The sequence below is a fragment of the Mixophyes fleayi genome, chromosome 4 (genome assembly GCF_038048845.1).
Source record: "Mixophyes fleayi isolate aMixFle1 chromosome 4, aMixFle1.hap1, whole genome shotgun sequence".
In the NCBI taxonomy this organism is placed as follows: Eukaryota; Metazoa; Chordata; class Amphibia; order Anura; family Limnodynastidae; genus Mixophyes; species Mixophyes fleayi.
This window is the reverse complement of record NC_134405.1, coordinates 267,504,098-267,525,574: the sequence shown is the minus strand read 5'-3', so window position 1 is coordinate 267,525,574 and position 21,477 is coordinate 267,504,098. Positions and strand designations below refer to the sequence as shown.

The 21,477-nt window shown below is 41.8% G+C and overlaps 1 protein-coding gene across 6 annotated transcripts in view; it reads right to left on the bottom strand.

Moving 5' to 3' along the window:
- The window catches only part of RAD50 (RAD50 double strand break repair protein), a 222,873-nt gene that overhangs the window by 22,128 nt on the left and 179,268 nt on the right, over window positions 1–21,477 (bottom strand). For all 6 annotated transcript variants that reach the window (XM_075209740.1, XM_075209742.1, XM_075209741.1 and 3 more), the window contains 5 exons: window positions 18,212–18,405; window positions 6,768–6,878; window positions 5,713–5,805; window positions 5,509–5,622; window positions 4,923–5,050 (listed from right to left, as the gene is read on the bottom strand). In XM_075209740.1, coding sequence (XP_075065841.1) covers window positions 4,923–5,050; window positions 5,509–5,622; window positions 5,713–5,805; window positions 6,768–6,878; window positions 18,212–18,405 — 640 coding nt within the window. The remainder of the gene's footprint in view (window positions 1–4,922; window positions 5,051–5,508; window positions 5,623–5,712; window positions 5,806–6,767; window positions 6,879–18,211; window positions 18,406–21,477) is intronic.

Below are 21,477 nucleotides of genomic sequence, written 5' to 3'. Positions count from 1 at the left end.
CCTAATAAAGTGTTCACTGTGTGTATATACAAATCTATGTATGAGGAACCTACCGCCACAGAGACTCATAATTCTCTTTTTGAATATCACAATAGAAATATAGTTTCTCCTGAGTTTTAGAGTTTTTCCCGTACATCAAGTAGTATAAGAACAAATTCACCAAGAATGAACAGAGGTGGACAAGCGCTAGTCTAACTTAAAGAGATCGTACTGTATGTATCCATTCAGTGATAAGGAGGCTCAGAAGAGGTTGGCCCCAAAAGTAGATGCACCTGTGGCTTAATGTCATACGCCGTGCCTGCGCCTCCTCCTCGGGCAGGGACGGACGTCCGTCTTCAGAGCGCCCCGTTGGTAAGCAACGGGGACGCGTCTTCCGGCGACGCGGTGCGCCCGTCGCCATAGCAACGGGACGCGCTTTCCAATTTCCTGTCGGCGGTCAGAACAGCTGACCGCCGATCCACTGCCCACCAATGAGGAGTTACTGCTTCCTATTTAAAGCCTGCTCCGACACCATTAGGGTGCCAGAGCAACTGGTTTACCTAGTCTCCAGCGTTCCTGCATTAGTATTATCTTGTCTTGACTCCAGTGTTTGACCCGGCTTCCTGACCTCGCTTTCGGATTCTCCCTTTGTTCCATCCTGATATTCTGGTTTTGACCTCGGCCTGCTGACCATTCTCTGTCCCCTGATTCGGTACCTCATCTGCACGGTTGGTTCCTGACTCTGCCAGTTTGACTACGGATTTCTCTATATCTCCCAAGTAACTACCTGGGGGGACCACGACCTGCACGTCGTTGCCGCTAAGTCCAAACTTCCTTGCGGGGGTCCCTGGTGAATACCAGCGGCGTGTTAGACTCCGCGCCTCCTGGTGTAGTAGTGCCAATACTTGCAGGTACTAAGGTCACGTCTGTGACACTTAATATATCATCCAGAACTATTGAAAGGTGGGGGTCCCCTGATTCCATGGATAGGAATATGGAGAGTTGCTTTAAGAAAATTCTTAATTAATTTGGAACCACTTTAAATCTGGCATGACTATGGCCTACGTGTCCAGGGAACTTGGATTGCAGGGACAGACTTCATACAGATGCCAAATAGAAAGTGAGCAGAGAAAACATGTTGAAAAGTATTGAGGTTATGCAGAAATACATACAGTTTCTGTGTAAAGCATCTGTAGACACTATTGCCTTCTCATCCGTTCTCAGATGTTCAGTCAAAGAATAGTAGCCAATATCTCATTTGAAAGGTCCCCGCTCTTTGGAAACAAATTAGACACTATAATTAAGTAGTTCTCTGGGGTTAGATCTAACCCGTTGCCACAAGATATAAGGCCTAAGTATTCTTCCCTGGCACGACAGCACTTTAAAGTGGTGAGAAGTTATAAAAATGTTAGGAAAAATAGGCCTACTATTTCCAAACAGTCTTTTCAGTAATTCACTTAAGAATGGAGATGAAATCAGAAAACGCCACAATGACCATTGTCAGAAGCAACCCCCATTAAACACCAGTAGGAGGCAGAATCACACTGTATGCAGGACAATGGACATCACAGATCAGTTGCTGTTGGACATTACAAGTAATAGATACACATTAGAATTTCATCAGTACCCCAGAACTTTCTTGACCAGTCCAGGAATTCATCAACCATAATAGTTTGGTAGCCTTGCAGAACATGCTGCAATCCTTAAGAGAGGCTTATGCAAGGCCATCTTAACAACATTATGGGCCCCCGGGCAAAGCAGTACACTGTGGCCCCTAGATATAGATATATAGATGTATACAGATACAGATATAGATATAGATATATAGAGATAGATAGATGTACTTGCTCAGTGACCCTTGAAGGGTTTTTTTGCAGGTTTTTTTCTTTTGCAGGATTATTTATTCTCATTAAGAGCCGTGCCTATGGGGCCCCCTTGCCCGTGGGGCCCCCGGGCAGCTGCCCATCGTGCCCAATGGAAAAGATGGCCCTGGGCTTATGCAATTTATATTGTTCCTGCAGGTCAAGAAGGCATATGTTTCTATTGCAGACTATTCTTTGTCAGTGCCCTTTTGCGTCGTTTTAAAATTTGAAGTGGCTCAACAAGTTTGTCCATACTAGACATTTTTGCATGGAGTCTGTGAATTCAATCTTAGTGGCCATCAGCAACAGGGATTTTCACATGCTCTTAGAGTTTCAGGATGCTATTTTCAAATCCTTGTTGTAATACATCACATGAATTCCTCAGGTTCTGGGTCTAGGGCGAGCACAATTAGTTCACCTACCTGCCCTTTAGGCTGTCGACATCTCAGAGGACTTTCACCAAGGTGTTGGTTACTCTGGTGGTGGATTTGAGGAAACAAGGAGTCAAGATATGGCCTTATCTGGATGACATTCTTGTGTTGGGGAATTCAGAACACACTGTTAACTACAGAACAGTTCAGGTCATAACCTTTCTACAAGAGTATGTCTGGCATGTGAACAGACTTAAAAATAATCTCATACCATCACAACAAATAAAGTTTCTGGGGCTCCACATACAGAACAAAGTGTCTCTGTCAGAAGATAGGTGTACAAAGATCCAGTGTCTGGCATGTCAACTGCAGACTCATCATTAAGAAAGGGACTTCAATTATTGGGGATATTTTCCTGCCCCATAGAGATAATCCCTTGGGCAAGATGGCATATTTGTGATCTCGAGAACTTCTAAAAACAGTGGAAATCTGAATCATGCCATCACATGTCAAAAGCCTCAAAGAAGTCTCTCAGGTGTTAGTGAAGACAAGAGGACTGCCACTATCGGTGCCAGAATACACAATACAGACGCCAATGTCAAAGTCTGTTGAGGCCTCCTTCAGGGGCAAATGGCACACGGTCAGAAAGAAAATACTTTATGAAAAAAAAGTCTTGAAAATGAGAGCAGCGTGGAAAGCAATTAAGCACTTTCATCTTCATCTCAAAGTAAAGTATCTCAAAATATTTTGAGACAAGACAGTGGCAGCCCTCATAAATCACCAGGGAGGTACCAGAACTTTGAAAATAGAATCATGACTTGGTCAGAGAGAAATCTGAAGTACTTTCAGCATTTCATGCAGCAGGCCAGCAGATTGTAAGAGCTGATAACCTCAATCGGGAACAGATTAATCGATGAGAATGATTTCTACAACAGGAAGTGTTTCAGCTACAGATAGAAAGATTCTGTGGTTCCTCAAGAGTACATAATAAAGACAAACAGAAATGCCAAAGTGCACCGGTTCTTCTCTCAACACAAGGCTCCAGAAAGAGACAGAATAGATGCCTTCCCTCCATTTCCTCTCATTACTCGCATTCTACAAAAAGATCCAAAATGAGAAGACTGAAATAATAGCAATACTTTCATTTCGGCCTCACCGTCAGCGATCTCCTGTAGTCCGAGAGGTGCAACCTTCACCTCTACCACATCAGCCAGAACTCCTACACCATGGCCAGATGAATAATCCAGTGTGGCAAGCTTTCATGGTATGGAAATAAGAGTGGGAACTGCTTAGGAATAATCGAGTCTAAGAACAAGTAATAAGCTCACTGTTACAGGCAATAAAGAAGAATTCTTCAATCTATTACTGAATCTGGAAGAGGTTATTGCATAAATTAAATCTAACTGCATAGATTATTAAGAACATCTTTACCTAAAGGTACAAGTGTCTGCTTTGGAGTATGCTTAGATAACTAGATAGCTTCAAAAGAAAGTATTAGTCGCTTCTTCCAAGTAGTGAAGAGGATCTGTCTTTCTAACAGATACTTTGTGATTTTATAGGACCTTAATTTTATTCTCAACACTCTAATGTTTGAATCTTTTGAACCACAGCAAGAAACTTCTTTGAAATGGATGATAGTTAAAAGTGGTGATCTTAGTGGTAATTACTTCTGCTTGCAGAGCTGGAGAGAGCCCTTTCTGAATGTCTATGCAGATACAATGGAACTTAGATCAAATCCAGCATTTTTGCCTAAAGTTGCATCTAAATTTCACATTAATCAGGAGGTCATACTGCCATTATTTTGTCCACAACCTAACGAAGAAAAAGAAAGAAAACTACATTTCTTGGACTTCATAAGAGCAATTTCCATATATTTATACAGGACATAAGAATTCAAAAACACAAACAACTCTATTTCGTTCTTGTAGACACATACAAGACGAATGGGTGTAAGGTGTCAGAGATAATGAAGGCCCACTCAACACAGGCAGTAGAAACATCTTGGGCAAGAAAGGTTCATACTTTAGCGACACATCTTTGTAAAGCAGCTGGATGGTCATTCGCTAGTCTTCATTGGCTTGGATATCTATCATTTTAAATACCTTGATTAATTTTTAAGTGACTAGGGTCAAAGCACATATTTATTATTAAACTTCAAATCTTATTCACTCCAATGTGCTCAGTTCTGAAATGGCTGTGAATAGAATAACCTGCTATCAATCAGATAGTCAGCAAGTTCACAACAGTACATAGTATTTCAGCAGCACATAAGAAATTGCTGATTTTGCAAGAGACAGTGTGACCTGTGAGATTAAGTTAGGACAGAGATGCATTTGACACAAGGTCAGTAGCATGATGAGAGGAGGGGAAATAAATCCAGCTGGAACACACAGATTTTGTTAGTGGAAGGAGTAGGGTTCCTCCAGTAACAAAGCGTAATAAGGTCAGGCTCCTGTCAAAATGGAGCAGGAAGTTGCTATGTGAAACACATTGCTATATATGAATCTGTGTTCATACATATAACTTGTGTAAAAGGATATATCTAACACAACCTGCAACAAACTCAATTTAAAGGTGTATGATATCTCAGTTTAAGCTGTACACATAATTTAAATGTAAGCTTCTACATAAAATATCACACAGTAATACATATAATAAGAGCTAAAAAAATGATCTTATATAGTGTCAAAAGCAAACCAAATATGCTTACTCTCTGAGTTGCACGACTTTCATCTGTCCCCTTTCCTTTAATAGTTGTTCTCTTTCTTCTTTAACCTTCTTAAGTTCCTCTATTCGTTTTCTAAGGGTTAAGTTGTCCTGGAGACATCGTTCCTGTATCTAGTTGCATGGTAAACCAACTTAATTTAATAGGACAATAGTAACATTCAATATTGTATTGATCACATAAAGAAACGTTCACATTTATGAATTTAATTCTTTTTACAAATTTTATATCCTTACTGTTAAACTAATCATCTAATAAACCTAAAGGGTGATTTATGGAACATGGTATAACCTGCCTATCTTGTCTTATATATACACTATAGGTAGAATGAATGCAAAGTTGCCTGCAATACCTATGAAATTTTTTCCCAGCATAGTCTATTCCATGCAGTGTATTCACAGAGTATGAAATGGAACCTTGTGAAATCACTGGATACTTGAGAGGTCACTGACATTACAAGACTAACAGGGCTACGGTAAGAAATGTGCAGCCATCATAATATGGCACAAAACTAGCTTTGCTCCTGATTGCTAGATATGTAACATGATGTTGGTTGTAAATATGTACTTACTTTCTGTGTGTCAATATCCTGTCTAATCGTGATCATCTCTTTATTAATTTTTTCCCTCTGTTTCTCACAATCATTAAGACGTGCAAGTAATTCCTGTAGTTCAGCTTCCTTTTGCTGTTTAAAAAATAAATACAATAAGTAACAACTTATACTCATGGTAAAGAATGTTGACTAATTTTAAACTTGATTAAAAATAAGCAGTACCTCTTTGAATTCTTCTTTCCCATTATGTATATAAGTTTCAATATCTATTACAATCAAACTGATTTTTTTCACTTTTTCTTTAATATCATTTAGCTGGAAAGAAACAAATGAAAACATTTTCACATAGGACAGCAAGAATAAAAAAGGAAAACACATTTTTGTGTGTGATATTGGGGCTGCAAAACAATTGTCCATACTAAAGAGTGAGTGAATTAAAGACGTGTATCTAGGATCATAAGATAAATGCTTGTTGGCTACCAAAAGTGAATATGTGAAAAGCCACTCAGCATGTCAGTAGGAATATAGAATACATCATTTTGTGTGTTCTGAAGGCCACAAGTAAATCTTTGGAAATAAAGAAGCAGGAAGATTTCTCTGTGAAAAATCCGATAATCTTTTGTGCTCTGGTCAAAAACATTGCCAAGGCATTGCTATGGATACATTGTGTGCGCTAATTTCTGGCGTACACTCAAACCATCCACGCCAAATGCAGAATGGAACAAGATGAACCTTAGCACAAAATGCTGCTGTAAAGGCAAGTTGTTACCAGTTGTGAGGAAACAATAAAGCAATGGTTTTAATATAACGCTCAAAGTCCAAAGGCTGGAATACTACAATAAAAAGGCTTATGCATTTGTTGGTAATATAATGTGTAAGCATAACTGTAAACATGAGATGTATACTATAGGGCAAAGGTCATATTATAGCACCTTACATGGTTTTCAAATGGCTGTAGCTGGTGCATCTGTTAGTACATATTGTAGCTGGATCCATTTTTCAAGTGTTTTACAGATTTCACTGGAGTTTCTACAACCATTCTAAAATTTATGTTAACACTCCAATTATGACTCCCTATGTTGAACATGGAGGATGATGTAATACAACAAAGTGTAGTGACATGCCATTAGTGTAACAATATGCATACAGCTCACTAAAATGCCACTGTTACTTTACTTATTACACAAAGGAGCATAGCAATCTGGCTGTTATAAATGTAACAATAATTGAGGAGCTGTTAGAGACAGTTTGATTTATATGACAACATGAAGTCTCACCCTTTCTTGTGCTGCTTTGTAGCTGTAGTCCTTTCTCTCCAGTATCTCCCGTTTCTCCTTCTGAAGCTTTTCTAGTGTGGACTCCAATGGGAAAACTTGCTCTCTGGATTCCTGAATAAATAAAGGAAGAAAATAAAATGCATGTACCAAAAAGTTAACGTAACACAAGTTTACGTTTATTTCATGTGCTTAACAGAATTGATGTTAAATTAGTCACTTGGAAATACTTAAATGTATCTTTCTGTGCCAGTGGCAGTGTGTGATATTACATGCATAACAGTTATGAAAGTGACAGAAACTCTTCAAATCTTTCATGACTTGGATGGGGGCATATAGTGCCCATTATACCCCTTGACAAAACATAAAAACAACGCATCATATTTTATACTTCACTACACAGCAAATCAACAGAAGAAGCGTCAGTTACCCTTTGGTCAGTCCTAATTCAAATCAGTTAGGTGTCATTTCCTCAGCCAATTTGTTGACTTTGATCAAACTAACCTGAAACTGATCACTGATCAAAAAATGATGTGAATTTGACAGATTAAAAAAATGTAATCCAGAATGTATAATGTCTCTTGTAATGAGTTTGCTCCACCCAATTGCCGCACATCAAAATCTGCATTATCTTACCAGAAAATCTTTGAAGACAAAATGCAAACAGTTGTTATCAAATATAGATAGTGGTCATTCTTAATTGTCTCCAAACATTATCGGGTAAAATAGCGCAGATTTTGGTGAGCAGCAATTGAGTGGAGTAAACACATTACAAGACACTTTGCTTACTCACAGCAAAAGACGTGTAGTTAAAATGCAAAAAATTGTATCAAATTGAGTTAGTGGCTATTCTTCATTAACTACTTGTCTTTTGCTGAGAGCCAGAAATGCTAACCACTGTGTCACCATGTTGTCAAGAGACTATTATGCCTTATGATGCTAAGGGGCATATTCAATTAGGTATGGAGAGTTACACTCTGGAACGGCCGGCGAAGGTACTACGCGGAACTGCAATAACGTGGATTTCCCTTCGCCCCCCCCCAAAGGGTTGGAGATGTTAATAGAGGTTGCCAAGATATTCCTTAAAAAATATGAATGAAATATGGATAAAATATAACTAAAGCAAAAGTTTGTGGATTGCTACATAAAAGTACAAAATATATTCTTTATTAAATAAATCTACAAATAAAGGAACATAAACTTATAAGAACCTGCTGCAATAGAATATATAAGTAATACTGAACCTTTAATAGATATTAACTAATAAAGCCCAGGAAATCTCCTGGAACATAGGGATTAGTTGGCAACAATGCTATTATAAAAGTGACAAAGTAGATAGGTTCTAAGATTCTCTAAAATATCTGAATCTTCAAAAATGTATTTGTAAAACTGTTTAGTAAAAGAATATGCTTTATTCAATAATATTTTGCCAATTCTCAAATAATTCCACAATGTTATATAGCCAGCACATTTTACTATAAAAATCTATTATGTTTCAGCTAAAACAATCAAATGTTAGTTTAATATATTTATTACACACACACAAAATCAATTTACACAAATTGTAATTTTTTGTATCCTGCATGAAAGTCATAAATTTGGCACATTCACTTGTTCTATGATCATTAGGAACATAGGAAACATTTGAATAACGTAATTGACTAATAAAATACACTTTCTAGAAACATATGCAAAAGTTATGTACTTAGAACTCACAGACATATCTATTAACTGCATATGAGGGTTTATTTCATTCACAGTTGCCTGCCTTATATTTAATAGACAATTCCCTACTGTGACACTTAATAAATATAATTCTGATTTCTGCAATATAAAAAAAACAAACGTTTCAAAAGTGTGCAATAACGTAAATCACCATAAGTAAGTCTTTTAACAGCATTGGGTACCTTCTGCTCCTCTAATTTACTTTCTTTTCTACAGCTCCAAATGCTTACTTAGCCTGTCCTATTCTGGCATGCAAAAATTCTCTTTGCTGCATTATGCTTGGGCAAAACAATGAGGCCAAATTTAGAGTATTATTATGATCCTTCATTTATGAAGTGTCAACATATTAGGTGGCGCTGTACATTGAGGGAACCATGATAAAAAATTTAAAACTTATAAGAACAAGAAACAGAAGGTAAATATGGTCCTGCTTAAGTGAGCTTACAATCTAAGAGGTGTGGGGAACAATTAACACATAAGGTAGTTGATTAACAATTATAGCTGGTGGTGGGGAGGGTCTTTGTGGGTTCTGTAAGACAATGGAGGGGGAAGACATGAAAGAAGAAACAGTCACAGAGCAAATGTTGAAACAGTCAGCTGTTGGCAACCATGACTGTTCTCTACTATTTTTCTCAACTGAACCTCCTTCCTGTGCTGCCACCAGTACGGAGTAGCTTTAAGCCCAATATTTTACACAGAAGCTGTGGTGGTAGTTGCTGTTACCAATGAGGAAATGGAGATTACCAAAAGAGGAACAGAGCTGGCAGCAGCAATAACCGTTAAATTCACTGTGTTTGGGGGGAATTCAATTAGCCGAGAAGAAATTGTGGGACGTCCGTGAGACACTTTGCGGCGGAGATTTTGACAGAAGTGGTTAGCACTTCTGCATTACAGCACTGGTGTCATGAGTTCAATTCCCAACCATGGCCTTATCTGTGAGGAGTTTGTATGTTCTCTCCGTGTTTGAGTGGGTTTCCTCCGGGTGCTCCGGTTTCCTCCCACACTCCAAATACATACTGGTAGTTTAAGTGGCTGCTAACAAAATTGACCCTAGTCTATATGTCTTTCTGTGTGTGTGTTAGGAAATTTAGACTGTAAGCCCCAATGGGGCAGGGACTGATGTGAGTGAGTTCTCTGAACAGCGCTGCGGAATTAGTGGCGCTATATAAATAAATGGTGGTGATGATGATGATAAGATCTCAGCTCATTTTTCCTCGCACCCCACAGAGGCAAAAATGATCAGGGATTCCTATCCTAATTCCTGGCAACGTGCATGGCACAATGTCTACGCACCACATCGCCGGCAATTAAATTTGTGCCATAAGAGCTGAATGGGGATGATACTCCAGTAGAACGTCAAACCAACCCTGTCCTTAAAGTGCTTGAAGCCCTTTAGTGCTACCTTGGAATTTCCCACTGCCTTCACAAATTCCTAACGGTTTTATATTTGTGAGAAGATGATTATATAGGAGGTAGGACACAAATCTGATATATAGTGCAACTATCTCGAACTGGTGTTCACATGCTCCCAAAGAATTTGCCCTGGTGACCCCTTAAGCTTGGAGAAGTGGAAAAGGGCCTGAATAAGCAGGTTGCATGTATGCCTCCTGGAGATGCAGCCTAGTTAGACTTGGCCTATCATTTGCAGTTCCCTAAAGGCTGGAGTAAATATTATTTTTACTGTTAATTTAGCTTTCTCAAAGGACCCCATGGCAGCTAAAATAAACTGATTAACTCTAGTTAACTCTTTGATCTGCTGAGCAGAGACAGGATAAGGAAAACACCTCCAGAGTGTAAATAATGGGACTAATACTCTTGCTAGGCATCTTTGAGTAACTTCCAAAGCTGTCCCCGAAAAACAGACAACACAGGTGGGTAATACTGGGGCTGCCATGTCTTTCGAGGAAACTATATTAAAACTCCTTGTCAGTCCTACTGGGCTCAAGTAATAAACAAACCTAAAAAATGTGATGCAAGTAAAATTTATTAATCCATAGTCTGAAGGTACTTTCTTCAAACTGTGCAATCCTAGACGATATCACAACCATGAGTTAATATCTGCAGAAGGTGAGAAGTGATGATCACCCTGCTGCTTTGCTGAACCCTGTACTCCTCGAGCCCAAGAGGTTGCCACTGCCCTGGTTGAAAGCACCCTTAGGATCTCAGGCACCTTTCAGCTGTTCCTCTTATAGGCCTGTGCAATGACTTCACAGATCACCTTGCAAGTGAATCTTTGGTTGGAGCTTGACCTTTACGTACTCCCCCAGGATGGACAAAAAGCTGATCAATCACCCTCAGCTCTTTTGTCTTCTATAGACATATTTTGCCCTGACAAGATCCAGGGTTTGTAGTCACTGTTCCTGTTTGCCAACAGCTGTGGGCAGAGAGATAGCAGAATAATCTCCTGATTGATATGAAAAGTTGACACTACCTTTAGTTAAAAAAAAATAATAAAAAAAAAATAAATGCAGGATTTGTCCAAAGCACTACATCTGAATAAATGTATAAGGATCCTTGCATCATAAAGCACCTATTCCTCCTTTTTGTTCTGACTGACAAAATTGCAACTAGAAACACCAAGTGTGAGCCACTTAAAGGGAATATCTTCAAGAGCTTCAAAGGGACTTACCACTAAGGCCTCAAAGACAAGATGAAGGTCACATGGTGCCACTGTCTCATACAAGGCAGAATACTCTTTACTGATTGAACAAAATGAGATACAAGATCGTCTGATGCCAGTCTTGCATCCAGAAAGCCTTTCTCTAGGCTTTCTTAAAGAAAACCCAGCACCTGTGGGACGCTCACAAAGACTGGATTAAATGAATCTCCTCCAAACCCTGTAATATACAGATGAATTTTGTTTTCTGGCTTTCAGCAACACATCAATTACTTAATCAGACACTTCATTATGCCTGAGCAATGACTGCTCAATTTCATCAAAGAGAGGTTACCCAAGTTCAGATGAACAAATGGAACCTGGTGCGGTTGGTCAGGTCAGAGCGGTAGAGGGCAGGGTTGCTCTTGATGCATCTCTCAGGCTACTGGAAACCATGGTTCTTGCCATGTCCACTTTCCTGGATGGATCTGATAGCGTTAGAGATAGTCAGCTACCATGCTGTTCTTTCTTGTCACATGAAGTTCTGAAAAGGATTTTAAGTTGTTTTTTGAGCAGATCGTAATGGTTGCCAACTCTGCCATCACAGCTTTGCTTCTGGTGTCTTCACGTCGATTCTTAAATGCCACCACTCTTCGACTGTCTGAAAAGACCTTGATGTCAGGCGCCGTCTCCGTACTGACACTTTATGCAGGAGACGGACGCCTGCACCTTCCAAGCAACCACGTCCTGTTCCCTAGCAACGGGACGCTATCTCTGCTCACCTGTCTGCAGCCAGCATGTCTTACCGCCAAAATCTCCCTAAGGAGGCACCTTAGGGTATATAAGGCAGCCTCTGACACATGTTTAGTGCCAGAGTATTTGGTCTCCAGCCTTTCTCCAGCGTTTGTTCCTGTGTTGCTGTTATTTGAATTATGACCCTGGCTTGTTCCTGACTTCTCCTTTGGTTCCTGATTCTGGCTTAGAGTGATATTTGGTATTGACCCGGCTTCCTGACCATTCTCCTGCTTCTGATTTGGCTATATCCGTTCCTCTGGTTTTTGACCCGGCTCGCTGACTACTCTTCCATCCTGCATCCTGGTGTGCTATCACCGCTGCCTCAATTGTTACCTCGCCAGCTGAGTGATACTAAGGGCCGCGACCTGCACGTCCCTTGCAGCGAAGTCCATACCTCCTTGCGGGGGTTCCTGGTGAAAACCAGGGGCGTGTTAGACTCCGCACCTCAGTACTCAGTAGTGCCAACTGCGGGCAGGTATCATCAATTCCACCTAGTGATTCTGACAGTATACTCTGGCCATGTCAAATGCCGAAGGCACCGGTGATCTCTCTGCTATTGACCTCCTGCAGCACCTGACTCGCCGAGTTGATCAACAAGAGGTTAACCAGATTCAGCTCCTGCAATGCCTTCAGGAACTGGCTACACACATGGATACCCTCCAGAGAACCCAGACTCCTCCCGGAGTATCTGTTGCTCCTGCACCCCGCGTTGTCGGCTCTCCTGCTTCAGCTGCACCTAATCCTATTGAAGGGATTCGCATTCCACCTCCCTAAAAATTTGGTGGTGATCCGAGAAAGTGCAGAGGGTTTCTCAACCAATGTGCTATCCAGTTTGAGCTATCACCAGGAAATTTTTCTTCAGACCGAGCCAAGGTGGCATATATTATTTTGTTACTCACGGATCAAGCGCTTGCCTGGGCCTCTCCTCTATGGGAGCATGATGACCCCCTGTTACAAAATCCATCCTCTTTCATACAAAGCTTCAGAAAAGTGTTCGATGAGCCTGGTCGAGTTGCCTCTGCGGCCTCCAGCATTTTGAAGCTACGTCAGGGAAGCCTTCCTGTGGGTCAGTACGCGGTTCATTTTAGAACTCTCGCCTCTGAACTGAACTGGAATAATGAGGCCCTTATAGCTACCTTCTGGCAGGGGCTGACAGATCGGATCAAGAACGAGTTGGTCTCCAGGGATTTACCAGCTACCCTAGATGATCTGATCGCCTTATGCATCAAGGTCGATATCCGGTATTTGGAGCGTAATCAGGAAGGAAAACAATCTCGCCGGGCTAGTCCACGCTTGGTCTCCACTTTTCAGAACCCACCAATTCTACCTGAGGAGCCCATGCAGATCGGACGTTCTCGTCTAACTGTGGAGGAGTGGGAACGAAGGTTTAAAAACCATCTATGCCTCTACTGCGCTGACCCCTCTCACATTCTATCACAGTGTCCCAAGAGACCGGGAAAATGACAGATCCTAGTCGGTGGCGGGAAGGCGGTCTAGGACTGAGTACATCTTCCCCTTATTCCCCAGACAAGATGGAATTTTTGATGCCCATCATCATCCATGCTTCCCAGAGTCCGGTCTCCCTTCGGGCCTTCGTGGATTCAGGGGCAGCTGGAAACTTTATTTCTGCATCCTTAGCAGCTAACCTTCATCTCCCCCTGGAATCATTATTGCAACCCTTGGTTTTGACAGCGGTGGATGGTAACAGAGTGGCCAATGGATTTATCTCTCAGGCCACCCGGCTGATCCGACTGCAAGTTGGTCTCCTCCATTTTGAATGGATCTTGTTTCTAGTCCTTCCACAGACAAGTTAATCCGGTAATATTATGACTACCCTGGTTAAGGGACCATTCACCCCAATTTGATTGGCATCATGGTCAGGTTACTTCATGGGGTCCGCTCTGCGCTGATCGATGCCTCAATAACCTACCTATTAGATTTCAAGCTCTCAGACCCAGTCTTGGATTGCCATCTGAATACGCTGCCTTCGTGGATGTCTTCAGTAAGACTGCCGCTAGGACTCTTCCACCCCACCGTCCTTGTGATTGTTCCATTGAACTTATTCCTGGAGAAAGGATTCCTCGTGGCAGAACGTACTCTCTGTCCCTCCGTGAGACTCGAGCCATGACCGAGTATGTATCTGAAAACCTTGAACGAGGATTTCTAAGAAAATTTTCCTCACCTGCCGGTGCAGGATTTTTTTTTGTAAAGAAGAAGGATGGTTCTCTAAGACCATGCATCGACTACAGACTACTCAATGCCATTACCGTGAAGAACAGGTACCCCATACCCCTGGTTTCCGAGTTATTCGATCAGATCAAAGGTGCTACAATATTCACCAAACCAGACCTCAGGGGCGCCTATAATTTCATTAGGATTCGTGAGGGCGATGAATGGAAGACCGCTTTTAACACTCGGGATGGCCACTATGAATACCTGGTGATGCCTTTTGGCCTATGCAATGCCCCAGCGGTCTTCCAGTAGTTTATTAACGACATCTTCCGAGACCTACTCTATCTCTCAGTCGTTGTCTATCTGGATAACATACTTATATTCTCCAGAGACTTAGAATCCCAGAGAGGTCACGTCAAGGAGGTTCTCTCTCGACTACGTTCCAACCACCTTTACTGCAAGCTGGGGAAGTGTGTCTTTGAAGCCTCTCAGGTCCACTTCCTGGGATATATTGTGTCCGGTGCTGGTCTTTCCATGGATCCTGAGAAAGTGGCTGCCATTCTCAATTGGCCACAACCATTGGGCCTTAAGGCGATCCAACGCTTTATTGGATTCGCAATTATTATCAGCACTTTATCCAAGACTTTTCAACTCTCATTTCTCCCATTACTGCTCTCACCCGCAAGGGAGCAGCAAAATCATGGTCTGCTGAAGCCCTCAGTGCCTTCCAGTCATTAAAAAGGCATTCTCCTCCGCCCCTATTTTGCTACAACCTGACTTGTCTCGGCTTTTCTTTGTTGAAGTTGATGCATCCTCCATTGGAATAGGAGCCATTCTTTCACAGAAAGATTCCGATGGAAAGTTTCATCCCTGTGGTTTCTGTTCCAGAAGATTTTCCTCCAGCGAATTAAACTATGGTATTGGGGATAAAGAGTTATTGGCCATCAAAACAGCACTAGAGGAGTGGAGACATTTGCTAGAGGGGGCTTAGCATCCTGTTACTGTCTACACGGACCATAAGAACTTAACGTGCTTGCAAACAGCTCAGTGTCTGAACCCACGTCAGGCCCGCTGGTCCTTGTTTTTTGCCCATTTTAATCTCATTTTGACCTTTCGACCTGGGGTTAAGAATAATAGGGCGGATGCTCTCTCCCGATCATTTGATGATAAAGATCTTCAACCCACCCCCACCCCCAGAACCATCTTGGATCCTACTACCATTGTGGCCCTCACCAGAACTTCAACCAAGGTTCCTCCTCCTGGTCGCTCCTTTCTCACTTCCAGGCTTCGGCCCAAGGCTCTCAAGTTGGCCCATGATTCTCTGTTTGCCGGGCATGCGGGTGTCAAGAAGACCTTCTCGTTGATTTCTAGGTATTATTGGTGGCCCTCTATCCAGGCGGACGTTAAGGCCTATGTTGCCGCTTGTGGAATCTGTGCCAGACACAAGACACCTAGGCAGTCTCCTGCAGGACCCTTGGTACCACTTCCTATTCCAGAGAGACCATGGACTAGTATCGCTATGGATTTCGTCACCGATTTACCAGCTAGCCATGGATTCAATACTATCTGGGTGGTAGTGGATAGATTTTCCAAGTTGGCACATTTCATACCTCTCAAGGGAGTTCCTTCGGCTTCTATCCTTGCTAACCTCTTTATCAAGGAGATTTTCCGTCTTCACGGCTGTCCCCAGGATATTATCTCGAATAGAGGAGTACAGTTCGTGTCCAAGTTTTGGATATCATTCTGCAAAGAGTTGGGGTCAATCTAAAGTTTTCCTCAGGGTACCACCCTCAAACCAACGGCCAAACGGAGAGGGTCAACCAAGACTTGGAACAATTTCTCAGGACCTACTCTTCGGGTAATCAGGCTGAATGGAGTCGTTTCTTGTGTTGGGCAGAATTTGCTCATAATAACCAGGTGCATGTATCTACTGGTTCGTCTCCATTTTTTCTTACTTATGGGTTTCACCCTCTTCTTCCTGAACTTTCCCAACCTGGTTCAGGGCTTCCGGCCGTGCAGAATCTCATTCAGGACTTTTCTCAAATATGGTCTCAGGCGAAGTCCAAATTATTGGAATCCTCCGACGCTACAAAGCTAGCGCCGATCGTCGCCGTAGATCAGTCCCCCGACTTCGAGTTGGGGACAAAGTGTGGTTATCCACAAGGAATTTAAGACTTCGAATTCCCACCATGAAGCTCGCACCCCGTTATATCGGTCCTTTTCAAATAACTCAAGTTATAAATCCCGTGACATTCAAACTCCTTCTTCCTCCATCACTCAAGATTCACAATGTGTTTCATATTGCTCTACTTAAACCCCTCGTTCTCAACAGATTTGTCAAAAGAACCCCACCCCCGGTCCCAATAAAGACTGATCATGGGGAGGAATATGAGATCAATCAGATTCTGGATTTCCGGATCTCCAGGGGTCGCCACCAATATCTTGTTGACTTGAGGGGTTATGGCCCCGAGGAGAGATCTTGGATCGATGTACAAGAGATACATGCCCCTCGCTTATTGGCCAAATTCAAGAAGGAGAGGCGACATTGCAAGCCCTGTCAGGCACAGTCTCCGCAATGACACTTGGTGCAGGAGACGGACGCCTGCACCTTCCAAGCAACCACGTCCTGTTGCCTAGCAGCGGGATGCTATCTCTGCTCACCTGTCTGCAGCCAGCATGTCTTACCGCCAAAATCTCCCTAACCCTATCAGGAGGCACCTTAGGGTATTTAAGGCAGCCTCTGACACATGGTTAGTGCCAGAGTATTTGGTCTTCAGCCTTGCTCCAGCGTTTGTTCCTGTGTTGCTGTTATTTGTTTTTGACCCGGCTTGCTGACTTCTCTTCCATCCTGCATCCTGGTGGGCCATCAATTGTTACCTCGCCAGCTGACTGATACTGAGGGCCGCGACCTGCACGTCCCTTGCAGCAAAGTCCATACCTCCTTGCGGGGGTTCCTGGTGAAAACCAGGGGCGTTTTAGACTCAGTAGCGCCAACTGCGGGCAGGTATCATCAATTCCACCTAGTGATTCTGACACTTGAAATGTCTGTGACATAGGATAGGTTTAAAGTGTAGGAATGCTAACCAAATCACCGTCAATTCTAAAAAGCTAGCTTCTTCTCGACCTGTCCATATATGTACCGCAACTTCTGTAACTAGAATCTGTTGTTAATACCACCCATTCTGGTTCTCCCTTGTCTTTCAATGCTGGATCTTGCCACCAGTTGAGGCTATCACTGGTAAGCAGTTAATTCTCTGACAGTGACACTTTGTCTCTCACAGTTTCTATCTGGAATCCTAGGAAACATATTTGTTGCACATATGTAAGATGACGGTCATATTTCTGATCCATACATCTTCCTGTAAAAAGTAGATCAGCTTGAATGTCCTTGCTTGTGCAATCTCCTTTGATTTCCCAATCACCAGAATATCGTTCAGATATGTCCAGACTATAATGCCTTGCTTCCTGAAAGTGGCCATGCGGACTACGAGTACCTTGGTAAATTGTCCTTGTAGGTCTAGGTAGGCCATAATGTACCATCACTGCGGCTGCATCTAAACATTTTATTTTCAGTTGCACATATCTGTAGATTTATGCTTATGTTTGGGACAAATTTTTTTGCGGCCAACTCTAAATGAGCCCTTCAGTGTCACTCACAGATTTAACATTGCTTGTACTTTAACCTCAGGCCCCCTCTTGTACCCAACAGGTCAATCATTTGTCAAATTTCTTACACTGAAACATAGGAAAAAATACCCCAGCTGCATGAGGTAAAATGTAGATGTTAGAGTATTGATGTTAGAGTATTAAATACTCTTCCATTGGCTACAGAAAAATCAGTGACAAAAAAAGGCAACAAAGTATCAGGAAATTGCATAGTCATTTCCAGACAAAGAGAGATATGTTTTGGCTGAGTTTTAATTTTAAGCGTATCTAATTTTCATCACCTATATGACATTGTGGACGGTACACTTGGAAATTGCAAAAGTGGTATTTATACCCGGGAGATATAATACAAACTCTTACGTACTTTACATGTTTACACTTATATTTATTGTTCAAACTGAGCAATTACCAAGCTACCTTTGCAGGATTACATCACACTATTTGATATGTTTAGCAACAAATATATGAGACATTCCAATGATAATTTTCTCACCTTGATCTCTCTGGACAGACACTGTAACTCAGTTGTCAGCTCGATATTCTGCTCTTCCAGCTGTTGACGACGCTGCAGGTTACTAGAAGTATGAAGTTTCTCTGCTCTTAGTTCATTGGCTGAACTCTTGAGTTGCTGGATGTGCTCTTGCTGGTCCTGGATTCGCTTACGTATTAGCTCAATTTTACCAGAAACTGTTGATTAACAGACAGAAGAGAGAAAAAATTATGCATGCCATACTAGATATATTTCCATAAGTACAAACAGATTTTGCTGATTGAATCTTAATAAGAATTCATGCACACAGTGTTTGTGGTATCTTTTTTCTGCAAACTAAAATCAATCCTCTTAACATTTTGTTTCAAAGAGGTGTGTGTGGGTGCGTATATATTATAAAATACTATAACACATACATGCACACACATACAATCATGGCCAAAAGTTTTGAGAATATTATTTTTCGCAAAGTCTGCTGCCTCAGTTTCTATCATGACAATTTGCATATACTCCAGAATGTCATGAACAGTGATCAGATGAATTGCAATTAATTTCAAAGTCCCTCTTTGCTATGACAATGACCTTTATCCCCAAAAAAACATTTCCACTGCACTTCAGCTCTGACATCAGGTCAGTGATTCTTCCGTTAACACAAGTGAGAGTGTTGACGAGGACAAGGTTGAGGATCACTCTGTCATGTTGATTGAGTTAGAATAATAGACTGGAAACTTTAAAAGGAGGGTGGTGCTTGAAACCATTGTTCTTCCTCTGTTAACCATGGTTAGCTGCAAGGAAACACGTGCAGTCATCATTGTTTTGCAAAAAAGGGTTTCACAGAAAAGGATAATGCTGCTAGCATAATTGCACCTAAATCAACCATTTATCGGATCATCAGGAACTTCAAGGAGAAAGGTATAATAATTGTGAAGTAGGCTTCTTCATCACAAGCACCAGAACTGTCATCTAAACTTGATTCAGCAATGGGATCGCTGCACCACCAGTGCAGAGCTTGCTTAGGAATGACATCAGGCAGGTGTAAGCGCATCTGCACGCACAGTGAGGCAAAGACTTTTGAAAGATGGCCTGGTGTCAAGAAGGCCAGCAAAGAAGCCATTTCTCTACAGGAAAAACATCAGGGACAGACTGATATTTTGCAAAAGGTACAGGGATTGGACTGGGGTAAAGTGATTTTCTCTGATCAATCCCCTTTCAGATTGTTTGGGGCATCTGGAAAAACGCTTGTCCGAAGAAGGAAAGGTGAGCACTACCATCAGACCTATGTCATGCCAACAGTAAAGCATCCTGAGACTATTCATGTGTGGGGCTGCTTCTCAGCCAAGGGAGTGGACGCATTCACAATTTTGGCTAAGAACAAAGTCATGAATAAAGAATGGTACCAAAACACCCTCCAAGAGAAACTTCTCCCAACCATCCAAGAACAGTTGGTGACGAACAATGCCTTTTCCAGTGTGATGGAGCACCTTGCCATAAGGCAAAAGTGATAACTAAGTGGCACGGGGATCAAAACATCAACATCAAAATTTTGGGTACATGGCCAGGAAACTCCCCAAACCTTAATCCCATTGAGAACTTGTGGTCAATCTTCAAGAGGCAAACTCTAAGCATTTATTAGGCAAGAATGGGCGGCCATCAGTCAGTATGTGGCCCAGAAGTTGATTGACATCATGCCAGGGCGATTTGCAGAGGTCTTCAAAAAGAAGGGTTAACATTGCAAATATTGACTCTTTTCATAAACTAAATGTAATTGTCAATAAAAGCCTTTGACACTTATGAAATGCTTGTAATTTTACTACAGTATACCATAGCAACATCTGACAAAAAGGTTTAAAAACATTGAAGCAGCAAACTTTGTGAAAACCAATACTTGTGTCATTTTCAAAAGTTTTGCCCATGACTGTACACACACCGATCGCACAATGTCACCTATCAAGGGGTGGGATATATTAGGCAGCAAGTGAACAGTCCATTGTAAAAATTGATGTGTTGAAAGCAGGAAAAATGTGCAACTGTAAGGATTTGAGAGACTTTGACAAGGACCATATTGTAATGGCTAGATGACTGGGTCAGAGCATCTCTAAAACATGTGGGATGTTTTTGGTATGCAGTGGTTAGTTACCTAAAGTGGTCAAAGGAAGGACAACCTGTGAACAGCGACAGGATCAGGGGCGCCCAAGGCTCATCGATGTGCGTGGGGAGCGAAGGCTAGCCTGTTGGGTCCAATCCCACAGAAGAGCTACTATAACAAATGTCTAAAAAAATTAACGCGAACCATGATAAAAAGATGTTAGAACCCACAATGCATCACAGTTTGCAGCGTATGGGTCTGCGTAGCCGCAGCCCAGTCAAAGTGCCCATGTTGACATCTGATCACCACCAAAAGAAATTGACTTGGTCTAATAAATCAAATTTTCTGTTACATCATGTGGATGGCTGGGTACGTGTACGTTGTTATCTGGGGAAGAGATGGCACCAGGATGCACTATGGGAAGAAGGCAAGCCACAGGAGGCAGTGTGATGATCTGGACAATGTTCTACTGTGAAACACTTGGGTCCTGCAATTCATGTGGATGCTATTTTGACAAGTACACCTACCTAAACATTGTTGCAGACCAAGTAAACCCCTTCACGACAATGGTAATCTCAGATGGCATTGACCTCTTTCAGCAGGTTAATGCGCCCTACCACACTGCAAAAATTGTTCAGGAATGGCTTGAGGAACATGACAAAGAGTTCAAGGTGTTGACTTGGCCTCCAAATCTCCAGAACTAAATCCAACTGAGCATCTGTGGGATGTGTTGGCAAAACAAGTCCAAGCCATGGAGGCCCCACCTCACAACTTACAGGACTGAAGCCAACGGCTCGGTGCCAGATACCACAGGACACCTTCAAAGCTTTTGTGCAGCGCTCCATAGCGTAACCTTTTATTAAGCAGCAAGTAACAAAATAATGTTTGATTAAATCAATAAAAATGCACTAGGATATAATAAAAAGCTCCTGCAAGAGCATCACAAGGGAAAAGATTCAGCAAGGATTAGCAGCAACATACAGCATACAATACCACTGCTTCCTTTAATCAGATATGTCAGACCACACACCTATGCATTTCATCAACAGAACTTCATCAGAGGGATCTCCTGACATCAAGCACATCCAGGTTTAAGTACTTTGTTTATATTTTGTATACTATTAGAATACTAATGAAGACGAGTGTTATTTCCACATATATTTGCTGGTTATTCATCCCTGTA